General features: G+C 40.9%; 2 protein-coding genes across 5 annotated transcripts in view; one reads left to right on the top strand and one right to left on the bottom strand.

Annotated features, from left to right (window-relative positions):
* AKT3 (AKT serine/threonine kinase 3) overlaps positions 1 to 8,608 on the top strand; it is a 140,620-nt gene extending 132,012 nt beyond the window's left edge. The window contains exon 13 of the mRNA XM_015620663.2: positions 1,256 to 8,608. Within this exon, the coding sequence (XP_015476149.1) occupies positions 1,256 to 1,341 (86 nt within the window). The 3' untranslated portion in view covers positions 1,342 to 8,608. The remainder of the gene's footprint in view (positions 1 to 1,255) is intronic.
* Positions 7,594 to 22,711, bottom strand: part of SDCCAG8 (SHH signaling and ciliogenesis regulator SDCCAG8) — a 103,752-nt gene continuing 88,634 nt past the window's right edge. For 3 of the 4 annotated variants that reach the window (XM_015620656.3, XM_015620657.3, XM_015620662.3), the window contains 3 exons: positions 13,752 to 13,878; positions 11,873 to 11,955; positions 7,594 to 7,935 (listed from right to left, as the gene is read on the bottom strand). In XM_015620656.3, coding sequence (XP_015476142.1) covers positions 11,905 to 11,955; positions 13,752 to 13,878 — 178 coding nt within the window. In that variant the 3' untranslated portion in view covers positions 7,594 to 7,935; positions 11,873 to 11,904. Of the gene's footprint in view, positions 7,936 to 10,899; positions 10,931 to 11,872; positions 11,956 to 13,751; positions 13,879 to 22,711 lie in introns of all 4 variants that reach the window. The other variant, XR_001520212.3, reaches the window with a different exon arrangement.

The following is a 22,711-nucleotide window of genomic DNA, read 5'->3' as shown; positions in this document are numbered from 1 at the left end:
AATATTTGAGGGTTTTGTTTGTTTCTTCATATTGGAGGCTGAGAAAGGAGGATCACAAAAATAAAGGCTTAGTTATGGTTGCTTACCCTTTCATAAAGCAAGCTCATTTTCTGATGTTTTAGGACTCCTAGGTTAGCTGCAGTTTTCTGTTCATATATAGAGTATTTTCTGGATTTTGCATTTTTGGTGTTTGAACACAATCATAGAAATATAGCGTGGTTTGGATTGGAAGGGACTTTGAAGTTCATCTGGTTCCAATACCCCTGCCTTGAGCAGGGGCACCTTCCACTAGACCATGTTGCTCAAAATCCATAATTTAAGTGATTTTAAGCCTCTCTGCCGTGAAAAAAATAAACCTTTCTTCTCCTGTCTATCTTGATTAGAATTTGTTCATCTTTGTAACTTGAACAAATTTTACTAAATTTGGATTAACTTGGGTTCTCTTGATTCAGTGTTAGACCAGGATTAACTAGTTATTATGTGTAGAATATATTAAGATACAAAAGACACAGAATTCTGAAAGGCTGCATATAAATACATGGTTAGAATAACAGTCTCAGCAGGAGTCTTTAAGAATAAGCACTGTTAAAAAGCCATGTGAGAATGTAGATCCAAATTCTCAGAGTTAGGTAACATCTGGTGCCTGCTTTCCATTGGCACTGGAAGAATTATGTAAATAAAAAAATTTATGGATTTGGCTTATTCCATATTTCTTCTGATCCCAGTAAGTACTGTAAAAATAAGTAGTTTACTAAAAATAATATCTAAGAATTGAAACACATAGAACCTGTATGAATTGTTCATTTTGTAGCTGTTTTTCCTTTTAAATCCCTTTGAAATGGAGGAATATTTAAATATATCTACAGTAAGACTATAATTTCCTGAGCTCAGCTCAATAAATGATGGAAACTGGCTGCCTCAATTGGCACTCAGCTTCTGTGCTGCCAGAGGCTGGGTGTGCCAGCATGTTTGGATTAGCCTAGAAGGGGTAGTTGTGATTGAAGTTCTCAGGTGACAATCAGAATAATATGAACCAAACAATCAACCTGAAATAAATAGTGACTTTTGGGCATGCTGTCCTTTCAGTGAGTATGGTCCTGCTGTCTGAACATAAGCTTATGTGCTTAACTGAAGTCTTACTTTAGCTTGAGCCTTTAACCTCAGCATTGAACCCTGAAAGATGTACTGCATGTCAGGTGAATAATCAAATTTTATGGAAAATATACTGATGTTTTGAACTTCTTCCTTAATACAGATGACGAGGATGGTATGGACTGCATGGACAATGAGAGGCGGCCGCATTTCCCCCAGTTTTCCTACTCTGCAAGTGGACGAGAATAACTTTTTTTTGTTCTGCTGCTTCACTGTCACCTTAGGTTTATCAGTGAATATGATTCCTGAACATCACCACCAGTACTAGATACTACCATGATAGCAGGGGCACTTTCAGAGACCATTCCAAATTGAACAAGTTTCTTTCCCAAACCTACCTAAAAGCCGTTCTGGTTTTGCATGACATATGAGATTCTCTCTACTCCGCTCTCCTGCTGTTGCTGCTGCCCAGTCTCAGTATAATAGCAACATCAAGAAGTTACTAACAGTTTCTTTGAAGGTAGATGACTTGACTTCAGCATTGTACACTTTGTGAACAAGTAGTCATCTATTTTTCCTCACAGTGGAGGCTAAACAAAAGCCGTGTTGGTCCAGCTTATCTTCTTCCAGAAGATGAATCAAAATTGTTATTAGTCTAAACAGACTAGGTGATAACATTTTCATGCATCTGTTTGTGCTGGTTAGAATGAGGAAACGTAGAGGTGGTGATGTACATATGCAAGGTTTCTGTTAGGCATATCATTACTTGAAGCAGGTCTCTGTCATTAACATCTGGCTGGAATTTGTTTGGGAAATGTTTGAGAGAAGGACTTAAACTGTTGATATATATAAATATATATATATTATTTTTTAATTACTGTTGGATACTACAGAAGAAGCAGAACGGCTGGGGTCACCCAGTCTGCCACTTAGAACTTCCAGGTTCATGTGCAATCATGGAGAATCGAACATTATACATGCAAGAAATGAAGGCATAAAAGCAGCAGTTGAAGTTGTTCAAGGGGTTTTATAATTTGCACCAGATAACATCTTTTTCATGCTTTTCTCTTTCATGATATGCATCACCTCTGATGGCTGAAGAATGTAGACAGGCATAATGGTATTGCTTTTCACCAAAATGTGTGCACCAAGGTAAACAGGTGTTTGCCTTACTTGTTTTTATTTTGAGTTTGTGAATTAGCTTCCTCTCCAGGTGTTTAACTCCAAATATTCTTTTTTTCTGTTTTTTGTTTTTTGTTTTTGGTTATAGTGTGGTAGTATTTATTTTTAGAGATAAGGTTTGTATGTGTCATGTTTGCAAATGCTGCTACATCTTAGAACAGGCTTATAGCAGTTAATTTTGTAATATATGGAAGGACTGTACAAGCTGAAGGGAATAATGCACTTTTCTCCCATGTGGAAATTTTAACAAGGCTCTGAAATTGTACATACTGCTTAGAACCAGATTTTTGTGAATGAAATACTGTCTTTTAACAGTTTGGCAGTGGAGGTAGGGATTTCCAACCTCATGTGCCGAAGGGTTAAAAGTGAACAGACAAAAAAGCTACATCTTGTGCTCCATTTAGGATAAACATAAGACCCTGACAGTGCAAGAGAAAATGTCTGTTCTATATGAAGGAATTGCATTTAAATGAGACCACAGTGATTACAAGAAAAGCACTTTATTTTAACAATTAAAATAGTAAATTTCTGGGATCAGCCGTTCTCACGGAAGATTTGCCCTCAACCAAAAGAGTGCTGAAACCCAGCAGGTTATGTTTAAACATGGTACCTGATTGACTGAATTTCAAAGATCACAACAAACACTCCACTGCTAGGGAAACATCTTGCCATTTCCGAAGATCTGTGTCTAACAGAACGTGTGCATAAACTTTAGCTTTGATCTTCAGCAATGATAATCTTAATAATAAACCCTTTGGTGCTAGGAGTTGGGGTGTGACGCAGCACAGTGACCGAGCGCACCCTTGCAGGCGACACTGGGAACCCCCGACTCCGTGGGATTATCATTGGAAGTATCTCTACGTTCAGCTCTTGTTAACTCCCACGAAGACTGTGATATTGCAGAATATTCCTGGTTGCGTTGTGTGAGTGAGTAGATGAGTCTGAGAAGAGAGATGTTCCTACACAGATGCCTTAGCCTCTTGATGTGGAAAGTTGAGTGCCCAAGCATGAAGCCCACTGCTGGCAGTGCATGTGCTGGGATGGTCAAGGGGTAGATGGGCATTTTAGCGCGGCAGCTAGAGATGCAGAGTAATTTAGACAATTTTTCATGTTTCATGTTTTATCTTTAGTAATGGATGGATAATCAGATAGAAATATATCATGATGTATATTCTAACTGCATAGGATTTCATTACGTCACCCTGTAACACTAAAGACGTGTAGATGTTGTCCCTGTGCGGATAGAGGAGAGCAGCAAATGCGTTGCAGGTCTGTCCTGGACTGGTGGTGTAGAGGTGTCTACACTGACACAGTGAGCAAGTGACTGAAATAACCAAGTACTTAACAGACGGGCATTAATTAGTTCTCTGCAAAGGTCTTGTACTCACAGACTGAAAGTATGGCGATTCAAAATCTGTGTTACATACCTGTGTTTTCTCCCCTATGTTTTCAGCTTGTAATAGCAATAAGTTTCTTGGCACAGGGCACCTCCAGCCAGTGGCTGACTGGCTGTGGCTCTGGCCAGCAGCTCCTTGTGGCAGTGACGCCCTGTGCTTTGCTCTCTGTTGCGTAGCCAGGTAGTGCACGTTTGCAGGAAGGGCCTGGCAGTGAACTATTTGAAAGCCTTTTAAGACATCACTTTGCATTGCATTGTCTGCCTTCTGAAATGTCAGTGGTCCAGTTTATGATGCAAAGAGTCAGCAGCCACTTTGTGCTGCCCAGGTCTGGGGGATTCTGTCTTACCAGTGTTAGAAAGAAGATGACAGAGAAATGGATAAGCAGTGCTGAGGGAAACTTTTGAAGCTCTTCTTTTGCTGTCTGCAGTTGTGGTTGGATTGGGACAGGAGGTGGTGGCTGGGTGTCTTGGTGAGCCTTTCGAGCACAGTACATTTCAGACCTTGACTCCAGCTTGTACTGACTTCCATGACATACAGTATGCCCTCTTGTACTGCAGCCATCTCAGAGGAAACAGGTCATTTCTGTTTGGATTTTGGCAGTTTTGCACACAGCTTCGCTTTCCACACTAATCCATCTTCCAGTACATTCCTGTTGCTTAAAGAACATTTATTCCAGTATTGTTTTACCTTTTTTTTCCATTTTTACTTGTGGCTTCTTAAAGCTGACTGTTCTTGCAGGGGCCATGTGCTTCTCCTAGAGTACAAAAGTAAGGTCTTTCCTTACTAACTGCAGGGTCTATATATTACACCTCAATGTACACACTTTGCTGCTACTGTTTGTACTGTCTACAGTAGAATTTCCTTATCTTGCTCCTGGTAGTGCATTACAGGCAAGCATGAAATGTAAAGTATTTATTTAAATAAAAACCTCTAAATTGGTAATTGAATTACCTCCCTGTAGCTTTAGAGTTTGTGACATTTCTTGACCTTGCTAGTTCTTTCATTAGATCCATGCAAGATCTAGTCATATGGTTAAGGATATTAAGCAGACACGACTACAAACCCAAGAAACCGTATTACTGTTGGTCATACTTAAACTGTTTATTTCCTTAAGTATATGACCCACAAGGATGTGAAATAACTACAAGAAACTGTTTTTGTACACTGTACATCCTTAGTATTTTTACACGTATATGATAGGGATGCACATTATTTTCCTTCGTACAGACAGCTTAAATAAAGCACTATGTCAATCTGCTACTTCTGTGTTTTTTAATGCTAATTTGTTCTGGAGGATTGTAAATATATATATATATATATGTTCAAGCTTGCCACAGAGGACGTATTTTTTTATATCTGCACATTACTATTAAATATCTTAGAGGATAAAATTCTTAAGTTGTTCTGTGTCAGAGAAAGAAAAAATGGAAATGAGAAGGCTATATTGCAGATTACAAAAGATTTCTCAAATTTTGGGTTAAATATTTACTTCATATTTTAAAGTAATTTTATATAGGTTAGATGTTTCAATCCTGAAATGCACAAAGAATTTACTTAATTTCTTCTTACAAGAAAATGTACATCATTATTTTTTTATCACTGTATATACAATGATCTGTGCATGTTTAGTTACAAGTTTTATTTGCTGTGAGGTCCTAGTGATAACTGTAACTCGCTGTGACATATTTCAGATAATGGGTGAACAGTTTCAGCTTGTAAATTATTAAGTTACAGTATTGTTAAAAAAAAAAGAAAAAAGTTTTTATGACTAAGCAAAATGTATCCGTGCTTTGGACCGAGGCTGTTTCCATACAGGTGGCTCCTGTTAACTCTATGAGATGTATGTCATTTACAAAAGTAAATTTGGGTTATACTTTTGAAGATAAGCTCCTATCAGAACATCCACCATTTAAGTGATTTTCAGCTGATTAAATTCTTGGCCTCATATCCCACAGCTAGGCGATGTTTGGGCAAGGAGAGGGGAAAAAAGGGAAGGTGGGATTTGCAGGGCACTGCAGAATGGGACTCTTTGAAGCCCATAGGCTGGTCCAGGGCCGTTTGATCCAGCCAATCTAGAGGGCTGAGTGTCCTTAAGGCAGTGGGTCATCTGATGGGTTTTCTGTTCTTTGATGTGAATGCTTCTCAGGAATAGAGGTGCTTCATCCAGGTCTCAGGTTTTTTCTTTTTTTTTACTTCCTCCACCTTGTAATAGGAAAGAGCATCAGTTAGTTCAGTGATAGCAGGATGTCAGTGACCAGGACAAAACTGCAGCAGTGACAGGACGATGTGGTCAGTCTGCATCCCGTGTTTGTGGAATCACGCTCTGTGTGCTGACCTGGATTTGATCATTGGGTCTGATACATGTAAACTTTGTAAAAACCAAGTATTGAGTGCTTAAGGAGAAGCAGGGGAAGGTAGGGAGGGATATAGACAGGTAGGCCTGGTGCTGTAATGACTTATTAATTGCTACAAAGTAGAGTAACTGCTGCAAGGGAAGTTATTCCTTGTAGACTCCCCGCAACACAATAGTTGCACCTATGCCTGGGATGAGTATGAAAAACCTACTTCGAGCTATATATACTGGCAGCCCAGGGCCCTTTGTTGAAATCAGACTTGTACATGCACGTAGGTGGCTGGCAGTGGGGGAACCTGCATGTGGCCACCAGAAGCCACCTGTAGGTGAGGCAAGTCCAGAAAGGTTGAGGGTCCTGCTGTGCTCCAGGGTCTCAGTGAAGCCTAAGTGCCAGGAATAGGTGCCTGAGTTCCTTTGCACGCATAGCCTATAGGCACTGTCTCCTATTTGAACACAGATTTATGCTGAGGAATTAAAAAAAAATAAAGTTTGCGTTTTCCTACATTTATAAATGTATATTCTTAACTGTGTAAAGCATCTATAAAGTAGTGACACTTAAAAAGCTGTCAGCCTGATTACTGTGAAAAATCCCAAGTTTGAGTAGAGAGGGCTTTCCTTCAGCAGCCTTTCTTCTCCCTAAAGACCCGAGGCCTTTCTCAGCATGCTCAGTGTCATATCCATGAAGCTGTTCAGGGAGGTGATCAGATGTGTTTGGCAGTTTTATATGGCAGGAAATTGAAATAGGGAGGAAAAATCACTTTGATGTTAGGGCTGTACCACTAGTAATTCTTAAAATATAAGGGAAGGAAGGATTGTGTTCCACACCCAATAGTAATTTATTGCATGTGTTGTTACTCTATTTTTTTGTTATGTTTTCTGTGTTCATTCTGGCTGAAGTAGCTTTATTGCTGGGGAACTGTTCTTTGCGCTTTTTTCACCCCCTTTACCAACTACATTGAAAAAAAGAGATATAGAAACTTTTCTCTTGTGTGTAGCTTATCCAACACTAGATAGCAAAATATTCAGATAAATTCTTTCTCAAACAGTTGGGTATTTGAAAAGTAACCTTGAAAAACATGAATACACAGTTAATCAGAAAAAAAGCCCTCCACTTGTACCCTCCAAATGTTCTGAGTTCAATAATTTGAAACCAAGTTCAGCTGGTGCCCAGAATACGTGCTGGTGGAAAAGTCCAGTTTCACCACCTCAGTATGGAGCCCAGCACCTCTTGTAATGGCTCCTCTGTAATAACCAAGGGCTCCTTTCTCTTAAAGGCCTTGTTCAGTGAATGTTTTAAAGGGGAACCTGACCCATGGAAATTCCTCCGCATTAGGTGGAATATTTCTCAATCTTCTTATGCTTTTCTGGTTAGTAAGTAGTTGCTGGGGCTCTCACTTTTTATATTAAAGTGACAAAAATCCTGTTGAATATCAAGTTCCCAGGTATATTCTGGTACTGAGTTTCTAAAAAGGAGGGGGGTTACATGTGCAGCACTTGCAAACAGCCCCCTTCTCCCTCCTCAGCCTGCACATGCTTTCCCTTGAATTCAGAAGGACAGAACAAGGAACCTAGAGATTCTATTATGTTTATTGATATTTCAGTCTGTAAATAATATAGACATGTATGTTCAAAAATGAAAATAGATAAAAACATTTTATATAAATTGTACAAATTACTGACATCCACACCATGTAATAGCTGTTAAAACTGACTTGCAAGCCTGGTCTTTTCAGAAAAGTCTCAGCTGTTGTCCTAGAAAGTTTGGTAGGCAGGTAAGGCTTCAAAATATCTGTGATTCTGTAGTTAAAACCAAATAGAAACCAGCTGAAATTAACTAGCAAGTGTGCCTGTTTTCTGTAGAGGTGTCTTTGGGTGAGCCTCAGACAAGTTTCAGCCAGGTGCAGAGCAGACCTGAAAGATAAAAGGAAGAGATGGGTAGTCTGTATGGCAGTGCCTGTGTTTCTCATTTGTGTCACGTCAACCTGCAGGCAAGATCTGAGAAGAGAAATAAAAAACAGTTAAGGCTGCAGTAGGGCAGAGTAAACAAGTACAGTTTCAAAGCCTGCACTTCCTGTGGGCCTGCTGTCCTCACTCTTTCTAAGCTCAGAAGTCTTACAGGTAGCAAGAACAAGAGATATCTGATTTCTGAAAAACAGGATCTCCATGAGGTTTTGACATGGCTCCTGTTTAGCAGTAAATAAGTGAGCTTTTGTTTTGGGGCACGTCTAAGATCCTGCCCCTTCTCCCTTCCAAGAAGATGGCAGGGTTTTGCCAGAGGGTGTTTACTGTGCAGTGTTCAGCATGTGTCTGGGGTGGGCAGCTGTAGCAAAACAGGAAACTGTTGCCTTGGTGCCTGTAGGAAACCTCTGGTGGGAAGGTTAATTCGCAGTTTTGAAGATCTTGCATAGCTGTTTGTGCTTCCTCGGTAGCACTTAAGGACTGAATTGAGCAAGACATCAAACTATTGGAGCTGGGGGAGCTACCTCGAATTAAGCCACTGCAGTGCTAAAAATTGAATTTAAGAGATGTACATGACCTCAGAAATAAAAATAAACTTTCTACTTTGGCTGGTTTTGCATTAGAAGACTGAAGGGTTTTGTTTTTTTTCCTTTCCCCCCTTGGTTGGTTAGGCTGAATTAAAGAAAATTCATGAAGCTGCAGCTCATTAAAGAATTAAAAACAGTAACATGGTGTTTTTTTCCCCCAAAATACATGCACCAACACCAACTGCTATGGTTGTGTCTGCAACAAGTGCAAGGAACTATGGCAATGGAAATCCTTGGGGCTTTAATTCCATGTCAGTGCCTGGCTAGTGACAACCAGAGGAAACCTACTCTGTGCTGCAGGGACCCTCAGCATTAGAGTATGGGCAGAAGCTTAAAAGGACCCCAAACACTCGACTCTTGAAGAGGTCTCCTGGAAATTTCTATTGCGGGTGTCTTTCCCCACCACAGCTACCCAGCATTAATACTTTGTGAGATGCAGAACCTCCGCCTGATTGACAAAGTGGGAAAACCGCCTCCTGACTCCAGCCTGGCCTGAACATCTTCACAAAGCAAGCACCAATCCTGTCAGAGTCTCTGTACCCCACTGTCCAAGGGCCCAAGTATTAAAGCTGTCATTTAGGGTGTGCTATTCTCTAACAAAATGGGCACAACTGTCACTGTCACATTCAGGTTACTGGTAAACGAGTTGTTACTGGACTGTCAGGGGTAGGGTCCCTTCCAGTCTGAGTTTCTTCTCCTCCCAATAATATTTTGGTTTTCAGTGCACAGAACTCTGCAGCATACAGTGCCCAGGCTCCTCTGGGCACTCACTCCTTATCTCAGTGGCATCTGCTTTAAGGGTGGTAGGGTATTGGGTGTACAAATTGGAAGGGTCTATAGGATTGGAACCACAGATGCCTGACTGATTTATTTTATTGCCGCCAGCTATACTGGGAGGAGGGAAGAGCAACTGACTTCCTGTTTGATTAGAAAGCACTCAGGTGACTTCAGTGCCTCCATCCTCCATTGCATGCCTGTTAAACTCAAGGTGGAACTCTCAGGAGGGCCAGGCTTAACTCCTCAGCTGGTGCCCAGCTTTGTCCAGTAGCTAGACACTGGACAGGATGTACAGAACTCCCACACCTGCAGATTCGCAAACACTGAGGAGCTGAATACTTGAAGCCTCATGTCAGGGCAGTCAGACATCAAACAGAGGTTTATCTTTATCCCTTCCTGTCCATAGTTTAACTTGCATCACTTCTGATTAAACTCCATCCAAGCAGAAGTGAAGATTTTCATCTGCTTAAAAAACCCCACAACAACATCAACCAACCACCATCTGTGGAACGTCACTGGCTGTTACTAACACCTGGCAGAGGCACCATTTTTGTGCATTAAGACTACACTAAAACAAAAGTTCTCTTCCAATAACCAAAGCAATCTTCAGGTCTCCTGAGGTTGAGGGCCATGTAAGGATCATCTTGAATCACTTTTGACAGCAGAGATGGATGGCCTACCTGTTTGCTGGAAATAAGGCTCCCCCTTCCGTAATATATAATAAAAAATAAAAAGCAAACATGGCACTTGGGAGCACTTTTGCATTAACTGCTGGGACCTCACTGAAAATTCGTGCTGACACAAGAAAGGAAAGAAAACCCCTGCTCCAGAACAGCTGTAATTCTGACAGTGCCTCCCACTGAGCAGCTGGGGCGAGGACGGGAACACAGGCACGGGTGAGTTTACTTTAACTTCCTTTTAGAAGAAGGGTGACCAGCTCACAGACACGCTCACTATGACAAAGACATCTGTAAGGAGGGAGGAGAGAGCTTTAGTGGATCAGCCATACGGAGAGCACAGGGAGAGTGCGAGTTCCTGGCCAGGGAAGGGCTGGCTTGCAGGAGGAGATCTTCATGGGGAAGTCAGAGCAGCAGCACAGGATGACAGCCCTTGCTGGAAGTAATCCTCAAGGTCCAAATCCTACCCGTCTGTGCTCTCTCTGGCTCAGCTGGCCAGCAGCCCCTTCTGGCAGCTGAGGTCTGTGAGGGGATTATCCACCAGGACAAACACTTATTTTTTGTCAAACTGATGGACACCAAGGCAGATCCTGCAAGAGAGAGGCATCCCAGCCTTCACAAATACACTTGTGCCTGGTGGGGGTTGCTGAGGTTTCCAGAAATCTCTGTTTAGATGTTTGTTTGCTTTCTGTACATATTTATTTAGTATTCTGTATTTCATAACTATGTAGGAGAGAAATTAAATCTCTCTTATCCTTCTGCCTTAGAGTGAGTTCCAATATACAAGAGACGTTCAGAGGTAGAAATTCCAAACCTGAATGTTCTAAAAACTTTCAAAATGGAAGGTGTAAATCCCATAATTAAAATTTTATTACCTTTACAAGGTCCTGAATATGCTCATGTGGCCTGTAAAGGAATGCAGCATTACAGCAGGATCAGGTACTTCTTTTATGAATTCTTTTCCTTCACTTTAAACCCCTGAATTTTCCTTACAGTGTGAAATGAGTTTTCCAAGAAAAACAGGCTCTCAACACACCAACATGTAGCTGAATTTAAAGACATTTTTTCCTTTCTGCTGTCTTTCCCCCATACAACAAACATGTAACATTAGAAATAAAAACTGCAGTGGAAGTAACCTGACTTCTGAAAAGCTCAGGGCTTGTTAGGGTTTGTTGACTAGGTCAGCTAGATTCAAGTAAATGATGCAATTTTAAATTCTTTAAACTTTAAAAGTTTAGTAACTCTTACAAGGCAGTAGGAACAACTATAACTATGTTGCACTACTGTAACTCAGACAGCACAGCTCCAAATACAAATATTTAGATAATGTTTCTTTCAATGTGATACAAACTGTTACGATTTATTCCAAAACCAATTGCAGCCTTTCTGAAGAGATAAGGATGACTCAAGCTTCCTCAGACAGAAAATACTGGAAGCAAGAAAACTAAGCATTCCAAATCCAAAGGCAAACACCTAGTGACTATCCAGACAAAAAGTGCCTGGGTTAAATCTGAGATCTTCCAGAAGTTCCCCCCCTAGCTAAGAGCTGTATATCCCCCTTTCCCTTCAGCTTACATATTTAAGATTTTTTTTTCTTTTTAATTCTGTTAGGTAAACTTGTCTTTGCTATGGAGTGCTTGTCCTCAAATTTTTAAGTGCTTAAAGAAGAAAAAATCAAAGTACAAAAAGCTTCAATAGTTTCAAACCCAAAATTGTTTCAAACACTTCCTTCTTCCTTTTGTCTTTAAGTGTTTGCCAGATTCAACTCACATCTGCAAATAGTTTTAGTCATGCTCTCCTTTCCTCTCCCCCCACTCTATATATAGGATATAGAAAAAAAATACCTACTTCTTCTCATTTCTCTTTATCCATCCAGGTTTTTACTTCATTCCATCTGTGTCCTGTTTGAGATCTGCATCCCATTTCTTTTCCTGAAATATGCAACTGCAGTTACTAGTGGTTTATGTTCTAAGATACAATAGCACATTTTGGTTAGTATATTTTACAGTATCTTTAAAAGATTAGGTTATGGTTGGTTGTTTCCACCTCCCCCCCACCAAAAGAACCTCCAAAAACTTGGTTAATTAAAAATGAGAACTGTTGGACAATACAGTAAAATGTGGAATATGAGGTTACTTTAACCTTTGATCAACACTGACTCTGCAATTGTTTGGTTTTAGTATTTATTTCTATACTAACTACAGGCATCTTTCTGCAAAGAGCTTCCATTTATGGTGAACTGTTCTTCAGCTTCCTTAAAACAATTGTCTGATATTCCAAGCAGCTATTTTCGGCTGAATTCCTGTTCCCAGAGAACCACCATTGCTTTAAACAGCTGCAAATAGATTTTTAGGGCTCATTTTGTAATAACTTTTATATCATTCTTCTTTTCTGAGTGTTCTCAAAAAGTGTCCTCTGGAGCACAACTAACTTGTAATGAACATAAAGAATGCAGTTCTGCCAGTCAAATCTCGATAGAAGTGTAGTATTTGAATGATTTTTTTTCTCTTTTGTATGATTTTTGTACTTTTGCCCAACTCCATAAAAACACAATCACTTCCAGATAAAATAGATTATGATTGGGGCTTAACAAAGTATGGATTTTATTCTCCTAGGTTAAACATTTACTGACTTCTACACATAAAAAGCCTACAAAAATGGTATGTTTTAAATATTTTAAAGTTCTAAGCCAATTCATGTTCTGTTTACTGCTAGGTGTGCTACTAGACTAAATTTCCTACACTGAATGTCCTTTGTTACTATGTTCAGAGAACCCCAGCTATCCTGGGCAAACTCACAAGTTTGAAAGTTAGAAAGCATTGTAATTTCCTTTGTGACTGAGTAAATACACTAATTCACCCTTGAGTTTGATTATCTGATAGTTTTACTGAAAGCCTCATTCTGTGCTTCTTAGTTCTATTCCTTTTTCTGAAAAAAAGTGAAAGAAGGACAAAAAAAAAAACCCGGCCTCGCAGTCTTTTCCCTCATTTCCAGAGCACTTAACTGGCCGAAGAACAGTGGCCAAAACAAAAAAAGCCAGAACAGCCCATAAGAAGCCACAGCTTCCTAGGGACCACTGGAAGCAACAATCAGACCTGCTGGAGAAGCAGTGCTGTCATTAGTGCCCAGGCCAGATTGATTGTACATTCACCATTTCACATTTGTGTGCATGAATCACAGAATATCTTGAGTTGAAAGAGACACACTGGGATCATCAAGGCTCAACTAGTGGCTCTGCACAGGAAATCTCAAGTGTCTCACCATGAGTGGTCACTGAGCAACAAAAAGATAAATTACTTCAAAAAAAGATGACAAAAAAAATCACAAAGTGATGGAAGGACTTTAGTGTGACAAATGGCAGCAAAACCTCTAAGCAATTACCAATATCAAGTTACTGTTTAAACATTAACGATATTAAAGAAAAAAATTTCCCTTTTCTCTGAAAAAGCAACACAAAAATCTTCAGATGAGAAAGCTAGGAACTTCTGCTTTTTGATTGTCAGTTCAAAATACTTTTTTCATTTAGTTTAGATTTAAGTGAGAGTCAGGTTCTGCTACCTGTCTCTTTCCAACTGCATGAATTTTTATTTTATTTTTTATAAGGTAATGCTGTATTTAAAAGAACAACAGCAACAAAATCCAGCAGTTGAAATCAGACTGCTGGCAGATTTCTCTGCTAAAGCTGCAGAATATTCCCCCCAGACTTTCTTTTCTTTTGGCACAGTACCTGTGTTCGCAGAAACTGCACTTCTTCTGTAAGCAGGTGCTTCTCTTTGAAGAGCTGATTCTGTTTGTTGAGCAACTCCACTAACTGCTGGGCAGTGACCTGGCAGTGCTTGTCAAGCTGCTGTAACCTGGAAAAGAAATAGATAAAAGGGTTGCAGAACATCTGAAGTTGGAGTTCACAGAAGAAGCTTTGATGTTTGCACTGGTGGTCGCAGTGCCCAGAGTTCAGAGTTCAGGTTGGACTGAAACTAAAGTATTACTCCTAGAATGCACATTAAATGTATTTTCACACTTTAAATTAGCACTTTTAAAGCTTTTCACTTTTAATTTAGAACCTTTATGAGGACATGACAGCAAATCTGCTTTGCTGTGACATCAGTAAGGACTGCAGGCCTGCATCCTGACACCTGTAGCTAAGCAAGCTGCACACTCTGTAGCTGCTTCAGTAACTGTCTTCTTGAAACACACACTGTAGCCCAGATTATAAAACCAAATACCCAAATTCCCTGACAAACTGGACCTGAAGCGACAAAAACTTCTGTTTTCTGTCCACTGCTCTTTGCAAGCTGGTCAATGTCCAAAACTCATTACAGAACATAGCACTTATTTCAAGTAAGCTTAGTGTTAATTAAGCATGTCAGCATAGATCCTTTAACAGTGTAACAGGGATTCCTGGGGAAAAGATGTAAAGAGCCCATCATTCCAAAGCTCCTCCTCATCAGGGGCTGCAAAACAGAGGGAAAAACCTGGCAGGTAACAGAAGAAACATGCAGAGGCCTTCTGCTTACACTGGATGAACAAGTGCCTGAGTTGGGACAACAGTGCTGTACGACAGGTCAACTGCATATCTATTTCTTTAATCAAGAAAGCAGGTATCACTTGTTACTTCTCCAGTGACTGTTTATTAGTCCTGGCATCCAGTCAGAAGTCATTTCCAACTCATGTGATTTTTACATGAGAACAATATTTTTAGTAGATAATCACAGGTAGTCCATGCAAATTTCAAAAATATTACTGGACACAAGCCCTAGTGTGTTGTATTGTGAAGCTCTTTCAAATAAACTGCTGTAAATAGAAAAGTCTTTAATCATGGAAATGCTCAATTACACTTTTCTGCTTGCAACTTTACCACCCAGTGTTATATTTAAACTGTCTTCTTGAGTGGGGGGAGAAAGATGACATAGGCATGGAGCTGAGTTTGACCAGCAGGCCACAACTTTTACGTTTATCATCTGTACCTCCAGTGCTTGCCTACAGGTTTAATAACATTCAAATCTAAAATTCTGGGCAACAATGAATGAAAAGGGTGCAGTTCCAGTCAGTGCAAATCTGGATTGTCAGTTCCTAAATTCTGCCTGCCAGTCTGTACTCCCAAAACTGCTGCCAAGCTGGCCCTTGGTCCGCACACTGTGACTCCCAGCCTATTCTGGTGTGTTTAGCTCCTGAGGACAGGCTCTGGGCCCTCTCACAGTATCTGCTATTACATGTGACATGTGCAGCACAGCCACACATTCCCATATGCATTGTATCTGGCCTGCCTGCTGATCTCGTAAATGATTCAAGATGAGAAATGAACAGCTCCACCCACGTTCACTGTACTTCCCATATGTTACAACTGCACATCGATGCCTGCCATCATTTTTACAACTGGGTGACAGAACCTTCTGCACATTTTGCTAATACGAGTCAGGGAGGTTGCACAGTCGCCACGTTCATTCTGGCAACACCACCTACCAGACAAATTTACTGCATCCTGAGCATCTGAGTGACCACTGTGTCCTCACCCTCCTGTCTAAACAAGGTAATTTTTCCACCAAAGTGCAAGATCTGTCCAGTTGGGATGGCATGCAGCTGCTCCCCCTTGGCCTGGTCATGTTGAAGGACAGGGACTGACTCCATGCTCTATCACATTACTTCAAGGCACAAGGTGAAAACGTAGCTCTTAAACCATGTTATGTTTCGATTACCCACAGGAGTAGGACATACCCAGCTGGCACTAAGGAGAAAGCTCCTAGCCACTAGTGATAAGAATACCCTTCAAATAATTTCCCATTAACCACTTTAAACCAAAATCCCTATTTCTACAAGGAGGCCAGAAAGAAAGAGTTCTATGGGATGAGTGGTTCCACAGAAGGAGAACACAACCAAGGCATCACAAGTTGCAATGAAAGCTTCAAGGTAAATGTTTTTTTCTTATTCTCAGTACTTGGAACTCATAGGCAGTTTTATGTTAGAATGGCTCCAACCTACCTTGCTTTTTTCGTGCAGTTAGAACATGCAGAAGATTTCACACGACAGTGAAATTTGGATCTGAGACTAGGCTATACTCCAGGCTGTCCAGAAATGAGGTAAAACATCTAACACAGAGCAGAGCTTTGGCACTAAGGTGAATTCCACCTGCAGAATAAACTTCCATTGCAACCAAGACCACGAAGCTGTACTAGCACCTACCATGTTACACTTCCCCTTATGTGTGGCCTACAGATAAAAACAAAAGCTGCTTTATTTTCTATTGTAACACAGTGCTAAACCAGGGGCACCCACAGGACTCTGGCTGCAAGTTCCCTGCCCTGGGGGACTCAGGCCCACTAATCCATAGGCAATCCACAATGAAGGTAAAAGCTGATATAACCTGTCAGCCCTCCCCTGGGTTTTAATGTTGATTTGAATGAAATTAATATGCAAGGATCTGTAGGCAGTACCCATTTACCCTGCAGTGGGTATCAGTCAGTCCTTGACATAGTAGAGGCAGTAAAAGTAAAAACTCTTTTAGCATAGTCAGGTTACTGGTTTAAAATGTTTTCACTTTACTCCAACGAGCTGGATTTGCTGAAATGGCGTGATTGGATTGCAGCAACCTGCAGCAGCTAAATCACCAAATCCAATAATCATGCTGCATTTACTGACACACATCTTAATTAGGTTTTAATACAAGTAATCTGATAACTACTTCTGGCCAGCCAGAGCGGAGCTGTCAGTGCTGAAAGGGCTGTTGTTGAGTAGCTCAGCCAGTGCTCTGCCGTGGCTGCCTCCCTGCTGCCCCTGCTGAAGCCCCCCCATCTGCCAGTTGCCATGGTAACACAGGCCAGCCGATCACACCACCAGTGGGTGCCGCAACCCTCAGGCACCCCATGGCAAGGGTTGGAGCACTAGCCACTCAGGGAGGCCACTAGCCACCCAGGGGGGCCACCAGCACTAGGGCCACATCTCTGTGGGTGAGGAGGTACTGAGCCTGGCTCCTGCTGCCCCCCAAAATGACCAAAACCCAACACCATGAGCATACGTCACTGGGCAGCAAACTGCCTTTAAAATGCATTTGTCCTGTCAGGGCAAGAGTGTCAAGCTATGAGTTTCTAAGGTTGCTCCTGCATTGTTTGTTTGCCTGTGGGTGATAGAAGGATCAGATGAGTTCCTGGTTCTGAGTGGGAAAACCAAAGACCACGTTGGAGACCTCTGCCATGCTGCAAAGATGCAGCTGAAGGGTGATCACTATGGTGATCACACTTAGTTCCTGACACAGGTAGGTCAGGCACTACCTAAGGTCACCTTCTGCTGAATACCCAAAGTTCCACTAATGTCCTATATTACTGTTTACTTAAGATCTTGACCCATAGATCAGTGCCTTGAAACAACCTTAAGTGATAAGCATCTCAGAGAAGCCCCCACATGCTCCCAAAATTTAGACTGGAATATCTATACGTACAACCTATCCTTTAACTGAATTGCATTCTCCCATCTGGCTTCAGAAGCAAAACACTATGATGCACCTTCTTCATGCTAATGAAATAAAAAAAGCATAAGAGGAAAAACACACAGACCAAAAAGCCACCCTGTAACAGTGAGTAGAAACTAAGGGTAGTGAATAAGCCTCGTCATTTCTGTCACACTGAAAGCCCTGAATTCTAAAACTACACAGAGATACACATCAGCGCATGTTTTAAAAAGTTTCCATGGATTTTCCCACCCTCTGGAATCCCTATCAGACTTCTGTTGCCACAAAAAGGCCAAGACTGTCATTTGCTCAGGCAGAGCAGATCTACACCACTTCTGGCTTAGTAAGGTAAGCACCTGCCCACGCTACAGGCAGAACAAACCCATTCAACTGATGTTAACAGACGGTAACTAGAACTTAATATCCCCTGCACAGTTTGGAATTGGACACCTAAGAAGCAAATGTCCACATTTCACCATGAACCCCTTGACCCAGGTGGCTTTGTATCACTCAATCGTCTTTTTTTTTTTATTTATTTAAAATTTAAATTTATAGCTATAGCTGGGTAACATCTAAATTCCCTTTTACTAAAGACACTCTAAAATTTTCCACTTACTTTTAAGTTGTCTATAGTATATCATCGCCAATAAGATACCAATGTTCGCATGCTATGAAAACACTTACAAATAGGGTTTAATTCAAAGTTTACATAGGAGCTTCCCCTTTGTTTCAGATGTCACCACTGACTATTCAAATATGTCTTCCACAGGTGGTCCACCAGGTTAAACAAATAGATCATGTAGGAAACCTGAGCCTGAATCTATTCCTGGGCTTCTAATAGCTCATGTCTAACATGCTGTAGAGAACATTATCAGCCTGCTCTTCAGTAGGGGGGTGTAGCAGCTGGGCTTCTTTGCTGCTGTGATGGCCACTTTTAGCCCTACTGGGTTTTGACAGGAAGGAAACAATGGATGAGAGTGTACAGCAGGCAGGAAAAGATATGGGTGAAAGCTTCACTAATGACTATTTGTGTCTATATCCCCTGGCTGAAGATGAGGCTTTTCCTCCTTTAAAGGAATACAAAATAGTAAGAACTTTGATAGGGATATGAACCCTGGATGAGGTTTGCTCTAGAGAAGAAATAGTTCTGGTTACTATTTTATGCTTTTAGTTGACAAGTATGAAGTAAAACAATTCTCCAGATCATTCAGGGTAGTAATTTAGAATGTTGTAAAGTACCTTAGGGGAAAAAAAAAAAAAAAAAGAGGCAGGGCTAGAAGCAGACAATAGTACAGAAATATTTTGAATTGTATAGACTCTACATTTTTTTTTTTTGTTTTTTTAAAGATGTTCACCTCTCTGATTTTGTTATGTGCCAGACAGAACAGATTTTGCACAGTTTCTCAGTCATATCCCACTAAGGTTTCAAAAGTAGTCTCCTCATGTTTATAAGATAAGTATTTGTATTACTGAAATAATTTTCCTGTGCTTGTATCAGTGGTTACAACAATTTTTGTGGCTGGTTTACTTTTTATAAATGTGTGTGAAATTTCCCCTACTGCTAACTCCAATTCCTCTTATTTTATTACCAGACAAACCTGAACCTGTACAAACTGCTAGCTGGTGTCCACATAAAGCAATCACTGTATTCAAGCTGGAGACATTGAGAATTTTTAATGCAATCTGCCCAATCTGAACTCTTTCCTTCACAAATACTTTGCCTTTAAAAAGAAATTCCCAGCATGAACCTCATCAGAAGCGACATGTAACAGACAGTACATGTGGTGTCTGGGCAGGCAGCAGAGAATTGAAAAAGAAGTCTTCACTTTTTCTATCCCATGGCATGTGCAGAATGTACATGTGGCCCAAGCTGACATCAGGCATTTGAAGCAAAAAACCTGTTAAAAGCATCAGCTTCTGTTAATTTACTTTGTCAGATATTGTCTTAATTAAAAAAAAATTACCGCTAGAAAGGGCAGTGCAGCTGAGCTACAACTGCTTCAGTTGTTCTGACAGTCACAATTGCAGGCAAACAGAACAGCTTTGGGTTTGGCCCTGCTGTCCTCATTGAGCCCAGATCCTGGCTGCAAACAGCAAGGGCTGCAAGGCATTGAGGTACTGAGCATAAAGCTTCTGTTTATCTCATTAGCTAGTAGTACTTGTGTTTGAAAGGTAAAATATTTTTCACCTTGCAGATGAGAGGCCAATAGTGCCGGGTACAGCCCTTCTCATTTGCTTATCTGCAAGGGAGCGTTTCCAGGTTTAAGGCCTATGTATCACAGTCCTTCAAAACGGTCCTGCAGTACAACCCCAAGGCTGCTATAGCGCATAGTTTGACCACTATGAAAATAAACTCTAAAAATATCAAACACAAAGTGTTAAGTATCTATGGAGGTGTCACTTGTTACTTTTGGTGTTTAATTCCCATTACCCTTATTTTCCACTCTAGAGCTGTGTCTCTTTTCAGTTCACTTCAAATAAATGATTTTTTGCCTTTAAGCTCTGACAGGCATTTGCTTATTTTTTTTGGGTTCACATAGCATTATTGTGGTTTACATAAATCACTGACAAACTAATGATAGTTGTAGGCTTTGTACAGAGTTTAGTTTTATGCTTATGACACAGAAAAGGAGAAATATGACTTATATTGGTGACAGACAATTTTTTCAGTGCAGTGTATTCAGATAGATGTCTTACATATGAGGGCCCACTGCTCTCCATCCACACAGAGCAGATTGCCTCTGTTTGAGAGCTTAGCCCAAGCTCAGCCTACTCCTCTTCTATTACAGCTCTAATTTCAAAACTTAACTCTTCCTAGGAAACAAAAGGGGAAATAGGGGCACATACAGAGTAAAGATCTAAGGAATGGCTGGGAAGGAGGTCAAGGTGGGCAGAGGAGCCTAGGATGTGCGTGAGAGGTAAGAAAGATCTGTGCTCAAGATATGCGTGGATACACCCAAGGGGCCTGAAGAGGGTTTGGCCTCTGTTTGCATCGGCTGGCCATGCAAGCATGCTCCCACCTCACAGGGAGCTGCTGCTGGCACGCAACTCAGCACTTTGCAGCAGGGCTGTATCACTTGGGGCCAGCCCCAATCTTCCCACATTCCCCAGTACACCCATAAACCAGTTTTGCTGAGACTGAAAGTAGTCACAGCAGGAAACACCATGGGGAATGTAACATGGAAGACTAAACATAGGGAAAATGGTAAGGTAATTTTGCATTGAAAAGGGCTGAGAGGAAAGCAGCTTCATCCTGAAAAACCACAAGTGTTTTCAGAAAAATGAGAAAAGCTAGAGAATCTGAACAGAATTGTCAGCCCACCTTCATGAAGCTCAGCTCTTGTGAAGAGAGAGTCCACTTGGTGTTTTGTTTTGGACAGAAGTTAATTTTAAATTAGTTTTAATTTTAAACAGTGAAACTGCATGTGAAGTTAGTGAAACCTGCAATTGCTTAGCAACACTGAAGGGAAGCATTTCACAGAATACATCTTAAAAATGTATTAGTACATTATAGACAGTATTACACTCGCTGTAAGAGAGTGGCTATTTTGTAATTTACATGTGCATTAGTCCAACTGTGCTTCAATTTACTGCAAGGTGAACTTATTCACTGCTATGAAATAATGGAATTTTATTGTTGTTTTAGACACATATCATTACAGTTATCTTCAGGAAAACCATTAATCCCTCCACAGTAAAGAATAAGACTGCAACCTGGCTTTTTGGAGCTGAGTATCAAAACAACCAGATAACAGCTGTTGCAAAGGGTCAATTATGCCTTTCTGGTGACAGCAGCTTAGCCTGTGGATGAGAATACCAGGTCTAGAGTCCCTGCAGTAGCAGCACAGGGCTGTCAGCAATACCATACAAAACGAGCACGAAAGTGTCTCCAGCCTGGCTGTCCCATGTCACAGTTCAGCACATCAGCCAGCGGTCACTGGACCCTACACAGACTTCTCAGCTTGATAAGACCACCAGCACCTTCCAGCAGGATTCCTTCTGTCCACAATTGTGCATGTGCATGCACAGACTCTTCTGTTGCCACCTCATTTTAATAATAGTGAAAAATTCCAGCTAAACTATCAGTTTTTTCTTTGCTACGGGTTGAAATAAATGTAAATAGCTTTCTTGACCACATGTTTAATGTAATAATATGAGAAAACTTTCCCACCTGGATTACATCAAAAGGTCTTGCTTAGTTTTGTTAGGTAAATTATGCTTTTCTCACACTATTTCCCCATATTCTCATCTTTCAGTTGTAAGCAGGGGTAATATTTCTGAAGCAAACATTTAAACAAAAACCTTAGAAGTCTTGATATGCTTTTGGAAACTGAATATTCTCACTTAAATGAAAATTAACTGCCTTAAATCACTAGTAGTAAATTAAGAAAACAAAGCTGTGTCTCTTTGTTGAAAAATAAACCGTGGGGTTTGTTCTTTTAAATAGGGATAGAGAAGACAAACACATAAGCAAAATGAGAACAAGACATCCACCTGCTATCAGTCAATTACTATCTCTGTAGACGTGGGAACCTCCAACACTGTTGCTGCAGCACAAATACATCATTACTTAAAATTTATTCTAAGGGAAGCCCGGAGAAAACATACATTTCTCTGTTGGTGAACTCACACATGAACACGGGGCAGAAAGCAGCGGGGGTGTCTGAAAGGCAGTGAAAGCTCAGCAGGTGCCCCAAGAGACCCCAAGATCCCCACTGGGGCTCACTGGTCCAACTCTGCTCCTCCTCAGCAGCCATCGCAAGAGTCTTCCAGGAGATGCTGGTGGTCTTGGCACCACTCCTGGTGGACAACTGTCCACCTCACACCTGGCTCAGTTTGGCTGGGGCGAGGCAATGAACAGGCCGACAAAACGAACTCAAGCCTCCCTCCTGAGGGAGGCTACTTTTGATCAGTGTTGAACAACATATGCAGGCTTGAGCAGGGGGGCATGAAGGCAGCTCAGGAAAAAGCGTGCACTGCTGTAACTAAACTGCAGATTAAGCTGAGTACTGCTGTTTCCTAAGCTCCAGATAAGGAACCTTCTGGAGAGTATGAAAAAAACTGAAGAGAAAATAGAGCAGTAATTGTAATTTTACTTTTAAATTATTATGAATCTAAGCTATATTAGAGCAGCATTTGTCCCAGTTTAAGATAGTGTATTTTTCAGCAAAGATTCTCAGTAGGGAGGATGCTTCTGTAGTTAATGGGTTGTTTCTAATGTCTCTGAAACCATAACATCACCTGCTCAG

This window comes from Parus major, chromosome 3, assembly GCF_001522545.3.
Source record: "Parus major isolate Abel chromosome 3, Parus_major1.1, whole genome shotgun sequence".
NCBI classification, from domain to species: Eukaryota; Metazoa; Chordata; class Aves; order Passeriformes; family Paridae; genus Parus; species Parus major.
Note: the sequence above shows the minus strand (reverse complement) of the source record. Positions and strands in the feature narration are given on the sequence as shown.